The following is a 16,047-nucleotide window of genomic DNA, read 5'->3' on the forward strand; positions in this document are numbered from 1 at the left end:
ATGCTAGAAATGTAGGTTTGCCTTTCCTTAAATCTTTCTTCTAAGATAAGTCGTAAGGTCAGTACTGCCTCACGTGTTCCAATATTTCTACGGAATCCAAACTGATCTTCCCCGAGGTCGGCTTCTACCAGTTTTTCCAGTCGTCTGTAAAGAATTTGCGTTAGTATTTTGCAGCTGTGACTTATTAAACTGATAGTTCGGTAATTTTCACATCTGTCAACACCTGCTTTCTTTGGGATTGGAATTATTATATTCTTCTTGAAGTCTGAGGGTATTTCGACTGTCTAATTCATCTTGCTTACAAGATGGTAGAGTTTTGTCAGGACTGGCTCTCCCAAGGCCATCAGTAGCTCTAATGGAATGTTGTCTACTCCCGGGGCCTTGTTTCGACTCAGGTCTTTCAGTGCTCTGTCAAACTCTTCTTGCAGTATCGTATCTCCCATTTCATCTTCATCTATCTCCTCTTCCATTTCTATAATATTGTCCTCAAGTACATCGCCCTTGTATAGACCCTCTATATACTCCTTCCACCTTTCTGCTTTCCCTTCTTTGGTTAGGACTGGGTTTCCATCTGAGCTCTTGATATTCATACAAGTGGTTCTCTTTTCTCCAAAGGTCTCTTTAATTTTCCTGTAGGCAGTATCTATCTTACCCCTAGTGAGATAAGCCTCTACATCCTTACATTTGTCCTTTAGCCATCCCTGCTTAGCCATTTTGCACTTCCTGTCAATCTCGTTTTTGAGACGTTTGTATTCCTTTTTGCCTACTTCATTTACTGCATTTTTATATTTTCTCCTTTCATCAATTAAATTCAATATTTCTTCTGTTACCCAAGGATTTCTACTAGCCCTCGTCTTTTTACCTACTTGATCCTCTTCTGCGTTCACTACTTCATTCCTCAGAGCTATCCATTCTTCTTCTTCTACTGTATTTCTTTCCCCCATTCCTGTCTATTGTTCCCTTATGCTCTCCCTGAAACTCTGTACAACCTCTGGTTTAGTCAGTTTATCCAGGTTCCATCTCCTTAAATTCCCACCTTTATTATGAAGTAATAATTGTTCTCTTAAGAGATAAAATTTTTCTCATTTTTGAAGTGAATATTATCTTTCTTATCCTAGTAATTACGATACAAAGTGCAAGCAATCAGAAGACTTAGGATTTTGAATGCTAGGTAGTACTGTGTGATCCCTGTTTAATATCATGGTCTTTAGGAATGAACAGATTCTATTTTGTGAAAAGTGAAAATTTGTGGAACTTGCCCTACCAACAGAATCATAGTTGCTCAGAATTGTATCTGTCTTACTTGCTCTTCAATTACAGCGTCAACAATTTTTCAGAGCTACATTACGACACATATCTTGAAAAGCTGTTTCTTACACTGGCGCTAAGAAGAACTTTAACCTTGAGTGTACTCGACTGCGCTCTGGAGAAGCCACACATTACTGAAAAATTAATAATGTACTCTTTTTCAGCCAAGAAGACAGTAATTAAGATCCACAGCACTAATTACATTATTTTTTATGAAAAGTCAATTTCAATTTTCAATTTAAAAAGTAACATCAAAGGACAGATTTATTTAAATCGTTTAATACTAAGAAGGAAAGACGACCTGGTAAGATTGGGAAACAGTAGTTAAAATTAATGTTGCAGCAGAAAGTTTCGAGGCTGCCTGTCTTTTTGTTCTTTTTGCTCTTATCAGGAATACTTGATAATTTTTCTTGTGGCCAAGGGAGGGTCATTATAATATAAATGATGTTCTGTTGTATATCCAAGAAGCAGAAAAAGTTCTCTTTGCCGATGATGCAAGTATTATAATGGAGTCTGATGACATAACTTTAAAACCTAAAAATGGAAATAACATGTTTTTGAAAATTGATAACTAGCGCTCTGTAAATTTATTGTCATTGAGTTTAGATAAAACACAGTACATGCAATTCAATACTGTGCAGGGCCTGACAACGTAATTAGAAATAATACATGGGGGAATAAATGAAACAGTATGGTCTAAAGACGTAGATGAATATGTTGGTAACAACCTGAATTGAAAGTCATGTGTACAGATATTAAATGTCTAAGTTCTGCAAATTCTGCTTATTGGATAATATGAGATATTGGAGATGAAAATGACAAAAAGTTGCTTAACTGTATTCATTCTTAATGTCTTATGGCATGGCATCCTATTCTGGCTAACTTGTCATTAAGTAAAAACTGTTAGTTGCCTAAAAGTGTGTAATAAGACTAATGTGTTGTGTCCACTATAGAACCTCTTATGGACAGCTCTTTAAACAGATGGGCATACTAATAATTGCCTCACAATATATTCACTCCCTAATGTAATATATTGTCAACAGTCAATCACAGCGCGAAAACAGCAGTTTCATTTCTAAATATAATGCTAGGTGAAATTATCTGCATTATCCATCACTCAGCCTTAATGTGGTACAGAGGAGAGGGAGGGGTAAGGTATTCACCAGTATGGCTCAATAGCATAAAAAAATATCTAAATAGCAGCAACCAGTCTGAGAGTAAATTAAAGACTATGGTATTTGACAAAAGACATCTTATTTCAAAGTAATAATTATTACAGTATTATGCTTTGGTGTCTATAATACCACATGTAATCAACTGGAATAGTCTAAACTTTCTCTTACCTGCAGTGTGAATTCTTTTCAAGTCAGCAGCTGCACTAGCATATGTGGTTTCATATAACTGTTGTTCCAGTGGAATATCTGAAATAATATGTTTTTGATATATTTCATTTAAAAAGAAGGCACTATAATTTTTCATGTTACTTCAATTGACGTTAATAATGCAATTTTTGAATTGCGCAAACGAAGAAAAAAAAAACTGTTCCTTCAACAAACCTTTTGATCTTACAATCCTTTTCAGTACCACTATACGCATGTAATATAATGGAACAATAATTCTGATATGTAAATATGAAGATACCTTCTTTTGTGCATGTATAATTAGACATGAAGCTTTTTTGCATTTCTACATTCTAGAAGATTACAACAATATGAAATGGAGTAGACTGCTACCCACCATATAGAGGATGTGTGGAATGGCATACAGGCACACTGATGCTGTAGCATTGCTTGTGGGATTGTGCAGGGACACGATGGTGACAGGATGGTGCTAGGCTGCTAAGCGAGAGTGCCCTTAGATAGATTGTAGTAGGGCCAAGACCTGGGCGTATGGAGTATTTTTAATATTTTGGAAGATGAATACTCCACAAAAATTCCAGTTCTGTCCCTGTTAAACTCCTGTGTAATACTGATTTTTAAATCACTATATTTTTTTTCCTTTCCTTGAGAGCTGGAGGGGGGGGGGGGGGGGGGGGGGACACCCTTATTGCCTCATATGGGTGACCTTGTTGCTAAGTGCAGGATTGGAGGGCTGTGCCTAGGGGGTAAAAAGGGAACAATGAGAAGCAGACAAGAGAAAATGACTGAAAGTGCACTGGGGGATAGGAGTCATGTGTGAGAGGCTACAGTTGGAACAAGGAAGGCGAAGGAGACAGGTTGAGAACAGAAACAACTGAAAGTTGAGACCTCGAGGATGACTGGAGAAAAATGCAGGTTTTCAAGAAAGAACTTCTAACACACACACACACACACACAAAACTCTAGACATGTATCTCTGACATTGGCCTGTTGTAGAATTTTTGAACATGTTTTATGCTTGCATATTATGACATTAAAACATGTTCGAAAATTCTACAGCAAACCAATGTCAGCTCGCATACTATGACAGTCTGGATGACTGACTGATCTGGCCTTGTTACATTAACCGAAATGGCCTTGCTGTGCTGGTACTGCAAACAGCTGAAAGCAAGGGGAAACTACAGCCGTAATTTTTCCCAAGGGCATGCATCTTTACTGTATGGTTAAATGATGATGTGTCAATATTCGGTAAAATATTCTGGAGGTAAAACAGTCCTCCATTCGGATCTCCGGGCAGGGGACTACTCGGGAGGACGTCGTTATCAGGAGAAACAAACCTGGCATTCTATGGATCCGATCGGAGTGTGGAATGTCAGTTCCCTTAATCAGGTAGGTAGGTTAGAAAATTTAAAATGGGAAATGGATAGGCTAAAGTTAGATATAGTGGGAATTAGTGAAGTTCGGTGGCAGGAGGAACAAGACTTCTGATCAGATGAATACAGGGTTATAAATACAAAATCAAATAGCAGTACTGCAGGAGCAGGCTAAATAATGTATAAAAAAATAAGGAGTGCGGGTAAGCTACTACAGAATAGTGAACACATTATTGTAACCAAGATAGAGATGAAGCCCAGGCCTACCACAGTAGTACAAGTTTATATGCCATCTAGCTCTGCAGATGACGAAGAGATTGAAGAAATGTGTGATGAGATAAAAGAAATTATTCAAAAAGTGAAAGGAGACAAAAATGTAATAGTCATGGGGGGGACTGGAATTCGATAGTAGGAAAAGGAAGAGAAGGGAAAGTAGTAGGTGAATCTGGAACTGGGATAAGGAATGAAAGAGGAAGCTGCCTTGTAGAATTTTGCACAGAGAATAACTTAATCATAGCTAACACTTGATTTAAGAATCATGAAAGAAGGCTGTATACTTGGAAGAGGCCTGGAGACACTGGAAAGTTTCAGATAGATTATATAATTGTAAGACAGAGATTTAGGATCAAGGTTTTAAATTGTAAGACATTTCCAGGGGTAAATGTGGAATCTGACCACAATCTATTGGTTGTGAACTGTAGAGTAAAAATGAAGAAACTGCAAAAAGGTGGGAATTTAAGGAGATGGGACCTGGATAAACTGAAGAACCAGAGGTTGTAGAGAGTTTCAGAGAGAGCATTAGGGAATGATTGACAAGAACAGGGGAAAGAGATACAGTAGCTTTAAGAGATGAAATAGTGGCCAAGCGGTTCTAGGCGCATCAGTCTGGAACCGCGAGACTGCTACGGTCACAGGTTTGAATCTTGCCTCGGACATGGATGTGTGTGATGTCCTTATGTTAGTTAGGTTTAAGTAGTTCTAAGTTTTAGGGGACTGATGACCTCAGATGTTAAGTCCCATAGTGCTCAGAGCCATTTGAACCATTTTGATGAAATAGTGAAGGCAGCAGAGGATCAAGTAGGTAAAGAGATGAGGGCTAGTAGAAATCCGTGGGTAACAGAAGAGATATTGAATTTAATTGATGAAAGGAGAAAATATAAAAATGTAATAAATGAAGTAGGCAAAAAGGAATACAAACATCTCAAAAATGAGATCGACGGGAAGTGCAAAATGGCTAAGCAGGGATGGCTACAGGATGTAGAGGCATATATCACTAGGGGTAAGATAGATACTGCTTACAGGAAAATTAAAGGGACCTCTGAAGAAAAGAGAACAACTTCTATGAACATCAAGAGCTCAGACGGAAAACCAGGTCTAAGCAAAGAAGGGAATGCAGAAAGGTGGAAGGCGTATATAGAGGCCCTATACAAGGGTGATGTACTTGAGGGCAGCATTATGGAAATGCAAGAGGATGTAGATGAAGATAAAATGGGAGAATATGATACTGTGTGAAGAATTTGCAAAGCACAGAAACACCTAAGTCGAAACAAGGCCTTAAGAGTAGGCAACATTCCATTAGAACTACTGATAGCCAGCCCTGACAAAAGTGTACCATTTGTTGAGCGAGATGTACGAGACAGGTGAAATACCATCAGACTTCAAGAAGAGTTTACTAATTGCAATCCCAAAGAAAGCAGGTGCTGACAGGTGTGAAAATTACTGAACTGTCAGTTTAATAAATCACAGCTGCAACATACTAACATGAATTCTTTACAGATGAATGGAAAAACCGGTAGAAGCTGACCTCAGGGAAGATCAATTTGGATTCCGTAGAAATGTTGGAACATGTGAGGCGATTCTGACCCTACAAATTATCGTAGAAGATGGATTAAGGAAAGGAATACCTGTGTTTCTAGCATTTGTAGGCGTAGAGAAAACTTTTGACGATGTTGACTGGAATACTCTCTTTCAAATTCTGAAGGCGGCAGGGGTAAAATACGGGGAGTGAAAGGCTATTTACAACTTGTACAGAAACCAGATGGCAATTATAAGAGTGGAGGGCAAGAAAAGGAAGGAGTGGTTGGGAAGGGAGTGAGACAGTGTCGTAGCCTATTCCCAGTGTTATTCAATCTGTGTATTGAGAAAGTAGTAAATGAAACAAAAGAAAAATTTGGAGTAACAATTAAAATTCATGGAGAAGAAATAAAATCTTTGAGGTTTGCTGATGACATTGTAATTCTGTCAGAGACAGCAAAGGACCTGGAGAGCAGTTGAACGGAGTGGACAGTGTTTTGAAAGGAGGATATATGATGAATATCAGCAAAAGCAAAATGAGCATAATGGAATGTTGTCTAATTAAATCAGGGAATTAGATTACGAAATGAGATACTTAAGGTGGTAAATGAGTTTTGCTATTTGGGAAGCTAAATAACGGATGATGGTCGAAGTAGAGAGGATATAAAATGTAGACTGGGAATGGCAAGGAAAGTGTTTTTGAAGGAGAGAAATTTGTTAACATCGAGTATAGAATTAAGTGTCAGGAAGTCTTTCCTGAAAGTATTTGTATGGAGTGTAGTCATGTACGCAAGTGAAACATGGATAATAAATAATTTAGGTAAGAAGAGAATGGAAGCTTTCAAAATGTGGTGCTACAGAAGAATGCTGAAGATCAGATAGGTAGATCATGTAACTAATGAGGAGGTACTGAACAGAATTGGGGAGAAGAGGAATTTGTGGCACAACTTGACTAGAAGAAGGGATCAGTTGGTAGGACATGTTCTGAGGCGTCAAGGGAATTTAGTATTGCAGGGCATCATGGAGGGTAAAAATCATAGAGAGAGACCAAGAGATGAATACACTTAGCAGATTCAGAAGATGTAGGTTGCAGTAGTTACCCAGAGCTGAAGAAGCTTCCACAGGATAGAATAGCATGGAGAGCTGCATCATACCAGTCTCTGGACTGAAGACCACAACAACAACATTATTACATTCCTGGAGACTCCAGCAATCAACATGGGTTTCAAAAACAACAGTCATGTGAAACATAGCTCGCTTTGTTTGTTCATGAAACCCAAAAAGCAATAGGTAGTGGTGCCCACGTCGATACTGTGTTCCTTGGTTTCTAGAGGGCATTTGATGCACCTCCGCAGTGCACCTAATGAACAACATATGAGTGTACCAAATATCAGGACAGCTATGTAATTGCACAGAAGAATTTGTAGCAAACTGAACATAGCATGTCATTCTCAGTGGAAAACTTTCAGACACAAAAGTAACTTTGAGCATACCTTACGAGAGTGTTACGCTACCATTACTGTCGTAGCGGCACCTTATCAATTAGAGGGCCCGCACTTAAGCAAGGTGTGTTGCCGACCCCCCCTTCAAGAGTTCGCCATTGGATGTAAACATCAACAGACACTCTGGATAAACATGGCACTACTTCGTGAAAAGCAAAGTGACAGAGATCCACCAATTGTAACTAATGTGACTACATGTAGCACTCCGCCGAATCAGTGTTATAAGCACACTAGCAGAGTCAGACTGGCAGTGTGTACGTACAGCTAGGACAGCTCTGGTCAATATCTATGCCGGCTCTAACCTAGCAGACACTCGCTTCAGTAGAAAGTTGTATCTTGTTGGGCGTAACGCCACTTTGTAATTGTGTAGCGTAGTATTTTAGTTATTATTTCCTTTCATTGTCTTGTACACTTGTATGCTTTTGCCACCACAGAAATTGTTGGGTTTCTTATTGTTCTTGCATTTGGAAATTAGTGCATGCCAAGAAGGCATTTTGGTTAAATAAAATGTGTGCAGATTTGATTGTTAGTTCTTTCATGCTGACCACAGAACACTGCAGTAATTGGCAACAAGGATAAAACTTTAATTTTTGGTCAAAATGTCCTCCTCAGAGGAATTTCTTCAGTCCTTGATGGAAACTCTACAGCACATTCAAGGAGCACTCACAATGTCAGAACATCGTTCTCACTCCCAGTGTTGCAAGAAGTAGCGCACAGAGTTGATTCCATTGCGGGTAAATTGAATAATTTGCCCATGGCTCCACCAATGTTTCTGGCTTCCAATAGGTGTGTTGAACCATGGTCAATTTATGCCAGTCAGTCAGTCCATAGGTTTATCATTTAATTCAAGAATTGTACCCTGAGCAGCCCCCTCACAATCTCTCATTTTCCATCATATCCGGACTGTTTCCGGACTCCCAATGGTCAGAGTGCCCCCACTGCCTTTTTGAGTACTTTGACGCACAAATACACGTCACCTCCACCCGTCAGACTTTCTTTCTTGTCGAAAATCTCCAGGTAAGTTGTATTGGGAATGGATTATGATGCTCCAGGGTCTCTCCCATAATTGCAAATTCTGGTGCGCTAATGTTGCCTGCAAGCAGTCTTATGCCTCTTCATTGATTCGCAATATGGTGGTGTTTCACATACCAGACGAGGGTCTTTGGGCTGATATTTTGAAGTTAACAGGACCTGTCCCTCAACATCTGTCTGCCGATCACCCGTGCATTTGAACGGCCTCACTGGCTACAACCGCCGCGTCTTGACCCAGCTGTTTTCGTGCCTCGCCAGTTGCTAGCACTGAGCGGGAGACTCATCAGTTCGTTGGTACGTCCCGTGACGGAAAGTCTTTCATCCATTTTCCATCATATCCGGACTGTTTCCGGACTCCCAATGGTCAGAGTGCCCCCACTGGCGAGCAAGGTGCATGGCTTGCAGCTGGATGGGCCATATTGTCATTTTGTGTCAGGCTTTGCAGAAACATCACATAGATGCTACGCTTCCTGTGGATGCACAGGCTTGTCACAAATCATCACCGCAGCTGCTGTTGGATGATGAATCGCAGCAGATGCTAGTCATCAATACCCCATGTGGCCGTTTCCAGTACAGCCACCTTCTGTTTGGCATTGCCAGTGCCCCCACCATTCTCCAACATGATTTGGAACACCTCACAAGTCCGGTGTCTGGTGTGGCAAATTATCTGGACAATGTCTTTGTCGGTGGCTCGTCTGTGGTGGACCTCGCAGACAAGCTGGATAGGCTGTTTCAGGTTTTCTCCAAGACTAATCTGTATTGCCGGAAAGAAACGTGTGACTTTTTTGCATATGAGGTCAGTTATCTTGGATTCACGATTGATGCCCACGGCCTACATGCTTCCAAGGAGTGTGTCGAGGTGATTCAAAACCTGCCTCCTCCCACCAATGTGAAGCAAGTGCAATCCATCCTCAGTCCAATAACTACTATCGGCATTTTATACCCTATTCCACAGAGATTTTGATGCCCCTGACCGGGTTATCGTGCAAGGGTGTGCGTTGTGTTTGGGATGCGGCATGTGAGCAGGCTTTCTTAAGTCTCAAGTCGACTCTCTCCCGCCCACCTTGTCTGACCACTTACAACCCTTCCCTGCCCCTCATCGTCACCGCCAGTGCATTTGACTATGGCCTGGTTGTGGTCCTCTTGCAAGTGGTCAACGGCATTGATAGGTCGGTGGCTTTCACATCCAAAAAAATTGATCAACACTCAAACCAAATATAGTCAAATTGAAAAGGAAGCTTTGATGCTGGTTTTCACCCTGACAAAATTCTATGATTTCATGTATGGTCGTCATTTCACTCTGCAGACCAACCGCAAACCTTTGATTTCTTTGTTTCACCTGGATACTGCAGTGCCAACTCTGAAAGCATGCCATCTCCAGCATTGGGCGCTCTTCCCGGTGACATTAGACTTTGATATTGTCTATTGCACCTCTGATTTGCATGCCGATTTCCCTTCCCGGCTGCCTGCCAGAGTGGACCGTCAGTTTGATTCCTCCCCCTTGCTTTGTTTCCATGTGAAACCAAATGTGGACACAGCTGTGGACATGCTTCCATTGGATGCCGAAGCAGTCCGGCAGGCCACCGCTCAGGATCAGACACTGCAAGCTCTCTTCCGCCAAATTGCTGCGGGTTCACCAACCAGCTGTTGCAGCGTCTGCGATATGGAAGTCCAACATTTTTGGGATCATCAGCAGAGTCTCTTTTTCCGCAGTGGCGTCATGCTTTTGCACAGTGGTTCGAACATTCCCTGGGTATTCATATCACATTCATGGTGCCGCTGTGTCCTCAGCCTCCTCCGTGCTGGCCATTTGGGAGTCATCCTCCCTAAACAGCTGGCCCACTGACACCTTTATTGATGCAGATTGGATAAAGACATTGCCTCCCTCATGTTGGTCTGCACCACGTGCCAAATGCGTCAGGTAGCACCCCTGCGCCTGTGTTTTTCGTGGCCAGTTGCAGCTGCTCCATGGGAAAGTCTCGACTTGGATTTCGCAGTGCTGTTTCATGGTTCCCAGTGGCCCATCCTGATCATCTCCGGGTCGGTATACCCTTATGTATCCCACATCATGAACAACACTTCTGCTGAGACTATCAAAATTCTCCAGCGCCTCTTTGCTGTCGAGGGACTCCCCAAAATGATTGTTATGGATAACTGTCCACAGTTTACTATGTTTGAGTTTAAGCAATTCTGTGCTGCCAATGGGATTTCCCTTGTCAATATCACCCCATTCCACCCTGCATCAAACGGCCAGGCAGAAAATGTGCAGACATTCAAGATGCAGCTCGATAAGCTGCTGAGCCAGCATCCACTGGTGGAGGCCATGCTTCTTTATTTGGCTACAGACTGTGCCACCATGCCAGTAAAAGTCCAGCCGAGATACGTCACAGTTGACCATTCCGCTCTCCCTTATCTGTCCTTGTTTCTGAGACTTCTCACCCTCCCGCCCACACTCTGGCACACTTCTTCCGCGTCGGGTGGGAGGTCTGGGCACAGATCTTCTCTTATCCACAGATATTCTCTTATCCACAGATACGCTGGGCGCCTGCTGTCATCACCAAGCTCTGCGGCCGGGTGATGGCGTCGATCTGGTGGCCCAATGGTTCCACTGGCCGCCGGCACCTCAACCAGCTCTGCCCCCATCTGGTGGACCACGACACCCCGTGGGAGCTGCCAGAGCCTGTCGCTGGCCACCTGTGACGGAACCTCCACTTCTGCCTCTGCCTCAGCCTGCCTCTGTTGCCAGCGGCCCCTGCTGCGTCACTGCCTCCAGCCCCTGCCAACCACGAACCTATGGACATTGACCGGGACACTCCTACTCCTATGGACATTTGTGGTGCTGTGCATTCTTTTTTCCAGGGGGAGAAACGTTGTAGCGGCCCCTTATCAGTTAGAGGGCCTGCATAACAGACAAGAAAAGTGGGCAGCCAACCTTCCTACAAGAGCTCACCAGTACAGATTTTCTGCATAAAAATACAGCACTACTTCGTGAAAATCCATGTGACAGACACTAATGTGACTTCATGTAGCCCTCTGCTGAATCAGTGTTAAAACACGCCAGCAGAGTCAGACCAGCAGTGTGTACCTATAGCTAGGACAGCTCCAGTCAATACCTATGCCGGCTCTAGCCTAGTAGACACTTGGCATAGCCTTCAGTAGAAAGTTGTATCTTGTTGGGTGCATCGTAGCTTTGCAATTGTGTATTATTATTAGTTATTATTTCTTTTCATTGTCTGGTACTCTTACCTGGCTTTTGCCACCACAGAAATTGTTGGGTTTCTTGTTGTTCTTCCATTTGGAAATTAGTGCATGCCAAGAAGGTGTTTTAGTTGAATAAAGTGTGTTCAGACTTGAACATTAGTTCTTTCCTGCTTACCAATTACTTTTGACAGCATACATAAATGCCGTAGTGGGTAACTTCATAAGTTCTGTGAGGCTTTTCACAGATCATGTTTTTGTATACAGAGGGGTTGCAATGCTAGAAAATTGTAGTGAAATGCAGGAAGACCTGCAGAGGATCAACACCGCGAGGATCAACACTTGGTGCAGGGGCTGGCAGTCAGCCCCAACATAAACAAATGTAACGTATTGCACATAATTAGGCAGAAAGACCCATTATTGTATGATTACATGATTGTAGAGCAATCACTGGATGCAGCGACATCCAAAAAATATCTAGGAGTATGCATAAAGAATGATTTAAATTGGAATGAGCACATAAAACTAACTGCTGGTAACAGGGGTGTTCTACATTACAGTGAGTTTATTGTTAAAGTTCCTGAGAATATATATTCCTAGAAGAATCAATCAGTATATTGCTTTCTCCTACAAAAAGACCATGAAGGTAAATAACAGAGATTCCAGCTTGCACAGAGTCTTACGAACAATCATTTTCCCCCCCACACCATTAGTGACTGGAACAGGAAAGGGGAGGAATGACAGTGGTACTCAAAATACCCCCCACCACTCTATGTAAGGTGACTTGAGGAGTATAGATGTAGATGTGGAAGGATAAGTTGCAGGGAGATTTCCCACCTATGCATTTCAGAAAAGCTGGTGCTGGTGGGAAGAATCCACACTACATAGGCCATGAAGCAATTGTTGAAGTCAAGCACATCATGTTGGGCGACATGCTGTGTGGTCCAGCTATCTCTAGGCTGCAGTTTGACAGTGACTGTTCATGCAGCCAGACAGGTTGGGTGGATGGTGAAATACCACTGCATGAGAGATGGCATGGCTATTTCTCATTTCATGGCACAAAAAAGAGAATGTAATTTGTGTATCCTCCTGTGGGCAGTAATGAATCATGGGGGGGGGGGGTCTCCATTGTAGCCAGTCAGTGGGTATATGGGTGATGGTAGGTGTGGTAGGTGACTGGGGTGATGAGGTGAGGTAGATCTGTTTCTGGGTTAGGTAGGGACGATAATCTTGGTCTGTGGAGGCCTCGTTGAGACTCTTGTCATATTTGGAGAGAGAGACTGCCCTAGAATACTATGTAATTTATGAAAGAAGTTGCTACCAAGCCATATCTCCAGTTTACTAATGAAAATATACTACATCTACACTCCACAAGTGTGGTATTACTTCTGCTCTCACCATAATTTCCCCTCTTCCTGTGGTTTTCGCATCATGACCATTTCAAGAAACATAAATAGGGAGAAGTAATGTTGCTTGACTCTTTCTGAAACGTAAATTCTCATAATTTCAATACTATATCTTTCCGTGATGCATGTTACCCCTCTTATATTGTCTGCCACTGGAGTTCGTCGAGCATCTCCATAGTGTTGTGATGCCTACTAAATGGACCCATGGTGAAACACATCTTACTTTATTGTATTTCCCCTCTTATATTAATCCGTCATGATAAGTGATCCCAGACTGATGAACAGTACTCAAGAATTGGTTGAACAAGTTAAGTGTCTTGTAAGCCACTGTTTTTGTGGATGAATTAAATTTCCTCTTCCAGTAGATCTCAGCTTGGCATCTGGTTTTCCTACAACTAACCGTATGTGGTCATTCCAGTCCTGATGATTTACTGTCAATAGTGTTCTTAAACTGTAATGGATCTTTGTGACTGTTTATGCGTAATACATTAACTTTATTTTATTTATATTCAGGATTAACAGTCCTTGCACCAATAATCAATCCTCTGCAAGTTTTTCATTTGATCTAGCCTGCAGTATTGAGAATGTTCAACCCATAAGTAGATATAGTGATTGATGCTACAGTACTTGAAGATAATGCAAGGAGTTCAACTATCAGCTTTACACAACACATTTACTACTTTCACAAACCAAGAAAATTATCCCATTATACTACATAGAATTATGTTTTGTGAAATATGCATAAATAATTACAAATTTTATGATCTGGTGACCAGTTATACTATGTATTCCCATAAATAAATGTAAATGTCATGTGACTAGGGCCTCCCGCTGGGTAGACCGTTCGCTGGGTGCAAGTCTTTCGATTTGACGCCATTTCGGGGACTTGTGCATTGATGTATTCCCATGTGTCATGTAGTATGCAGGCTATAAGAAAACCAATTTTTAGGGCTGTGGAATGTTGTGATTAAGGTCAAAATGAGATTTTCAGTCTTTGGCCATAAATCCAACAGAGATCTGTCTTGTTTCTTCGAAAAAAAGAAAAGCAATTATTGATCACAGCCAAAACTGTAATATTTGGGAATCAATGGAATCTGAAATTGGCGTGAATTATTGCTTAATCAACCAGACAGTAAAAGAACAAACTTCAGTGTGGTGTCAATTGTGATTGGAATGACAACAATAGCTCTCAGCCACACAACCATATAATAGTTCTATTTTTTACCCTCCACATACAGCTAGTTTTAATGTACCACATGGTGTGATTGAAGTTATTAGAAACTGTGTTTGCTGCACAAGTGTCCAAGAGATAATTAATTATAACTTCTTATGACAATTTGATTAGGTAAAGGAATTCTAGGTGATATTTTTAGAGGCAGGTTTGTATTGTTGCGTATAATGGATGCATAGAGGCCAAACTGATCATGTTAAAGTAGTTGTTACTTTCTCCAAAAAGGCAGCATGCAGTTCTGTTGAATTCTCCTCAAGATGCCTAAAAAGGGGAGATGTAATCATCAACCTGGAGGTTGGTTTGAACACCACAGTGCTTTACTGAGCACAGCCCTATTAGAGGCAGTATACCATTTCCTTCCACTGAACTTGGAATTGACTTACAAAGCCCATTATAGTGTGTATAGTGGAGCCTAGAGTTTAAGCTGGGTTGCACCCATAGAACAACTTGGCATTTTTCACATTAATAATGTTACCAGAGGATACGTACAAGCCATATCTTGTAGGCAGTGGTTATCAGCAGGTATTGTTGACTACAGGCAAACACTGTAAGGCAAATTATTAATGTTTTGTGTCTTTTGACAGCAGATGAATGTTCAAATAACATGACTGGTGGGGTACACCAGTTCAATGGGCGACATTCCCTGACAGCAAACACTCTTACCATAAAGTGAACAACACGTGCATGATTTAAGCTTGAAATGATCCATCTGTGCATTTTAATGGATAGGTCAATGTTCATGGTCCATATTTTCCTGTTGGGATGGAGGCATAGCTCACTACTGAACTGCACTGAGAATGCAGGTTTATTTTTACCTTCAGTACACAGACGATTGTATTCAGTGATTTTCTGTGTTCAAAGAAAGGAAGTATTGCATCACAAAACTATGTAAGTCATGAGGGTGGTACAAAATTTCTTTGAGAGAAGTTTATTTTTATTGAACATTTTAATATACATTTATGAAATTCACACAAAAAAGAAATAATTGATGACTAGCCTATTACTTCCTTTACTATTTATGTAGCTGATTTTATTTTCAATAATTATGCACACATGGAAATTTATAAGGTGCTTTTGAAGCTTAAATATAAAAGTATTACTACTTACCACATATCTTGGGCACTTCTGGAAGGGCAAAATTTGTATTAATGAGCTCAAAAAATTTTCTGTAATACACATGCTTCTTTTCACTTAAAATGCTAGTCAGTGCCAGAAGTCCTTCAAGTAAACGTTGATTTACAGGAACTCTATACTGATTGCATGCATGATACAATTCTTCTAATGGAATAACATTTTTAAATTGCTGTGAAAAAAAATGACAAAATGGATTACCAAAAAGTAAATAGAAAATTTTTAATGAACTAACTAAATAATCTGGATCTGATCATTGTGTTCTACAGATCCCATTATGGAGAGCCTCTGAAGACATACTTTAATGAACAAAAGCATTAAATGCAAACACCACTAAAAATTATATATAATACTTGTAAAATGTTCAAACATACTGTATCACAATTTTTCAGTTTCTCATAAAAATCTTGAAAAGGAAATTCTGGGTCTCGGTGTTTTAATACAAATCGGATTTTATTGATGTAGCCAAAGTAATCCATTTGTTCCTGTTTTTCAAGGCTTGGCTCTGTCTGCCGCATTACATCACCCAAAGTAAGAATGCGGTCTTCTGTTTTGCCAAATATATGGCCTCGTGGCACACATGTTTCAAGCACATGATTTCTGCAACAGAAATACTGCAGTCTAAGTTTTTACTATAGAATTATCTAAATCATTCCTAAATTTCATGTTCTAGCTACAGCTTGTAATGACACTAATACTTAAGACACAATTTTT

The 16,047-nt window shown here is 40.9% G+C and overlaps 1 protein-coding gene across 1 annotated transcript in view; it reads right to left on the minus strand.

The window, feature by feature from the left end:
- The window catches only part of LOC126183362 (EF-hand domain-containing family member B), a 395,037-nt gene that overhangs the window by 16,229 nt on the left and 362,761 nt on the right, over nt 1-16,047 (minus strand). The window contains exons 6-8 of the mRNA XM_049925285.1: nt 15,708-15,933; nt 15,310-15,505; nt 2,652-2,729 (exon numbers count right to left, since the gene is read on the minus strand). Of these exons, the coding sequence (XP_049781242.1) occupies nt 2,652-2,729; nt 15,310-15,505; nt 15,708-15,933 (500 nt within the window). The remainder of the gene's footprint in view (nt 1-2,651; nt 2,730-15,309; nt 15,506-15,707; nt 15,934-16,047) is intronic.

Source organism: Schistocerca cancellata, chromosome 1 (assembly GCF_023864275.1).
Source record: "Schistocerca cancellata isolate TAMUIC-IGC-003103 chromosome 1, iqSchCanc2.1, whole genome shotgun sequence".
NCBI classification, from domain to species: domain Eukaryota; kingdom Metazoa; phylum Arthropoda; class Insecta; order Orthoptera; family Acrididae; genus Schistocerca; species Schistocerca cancellata.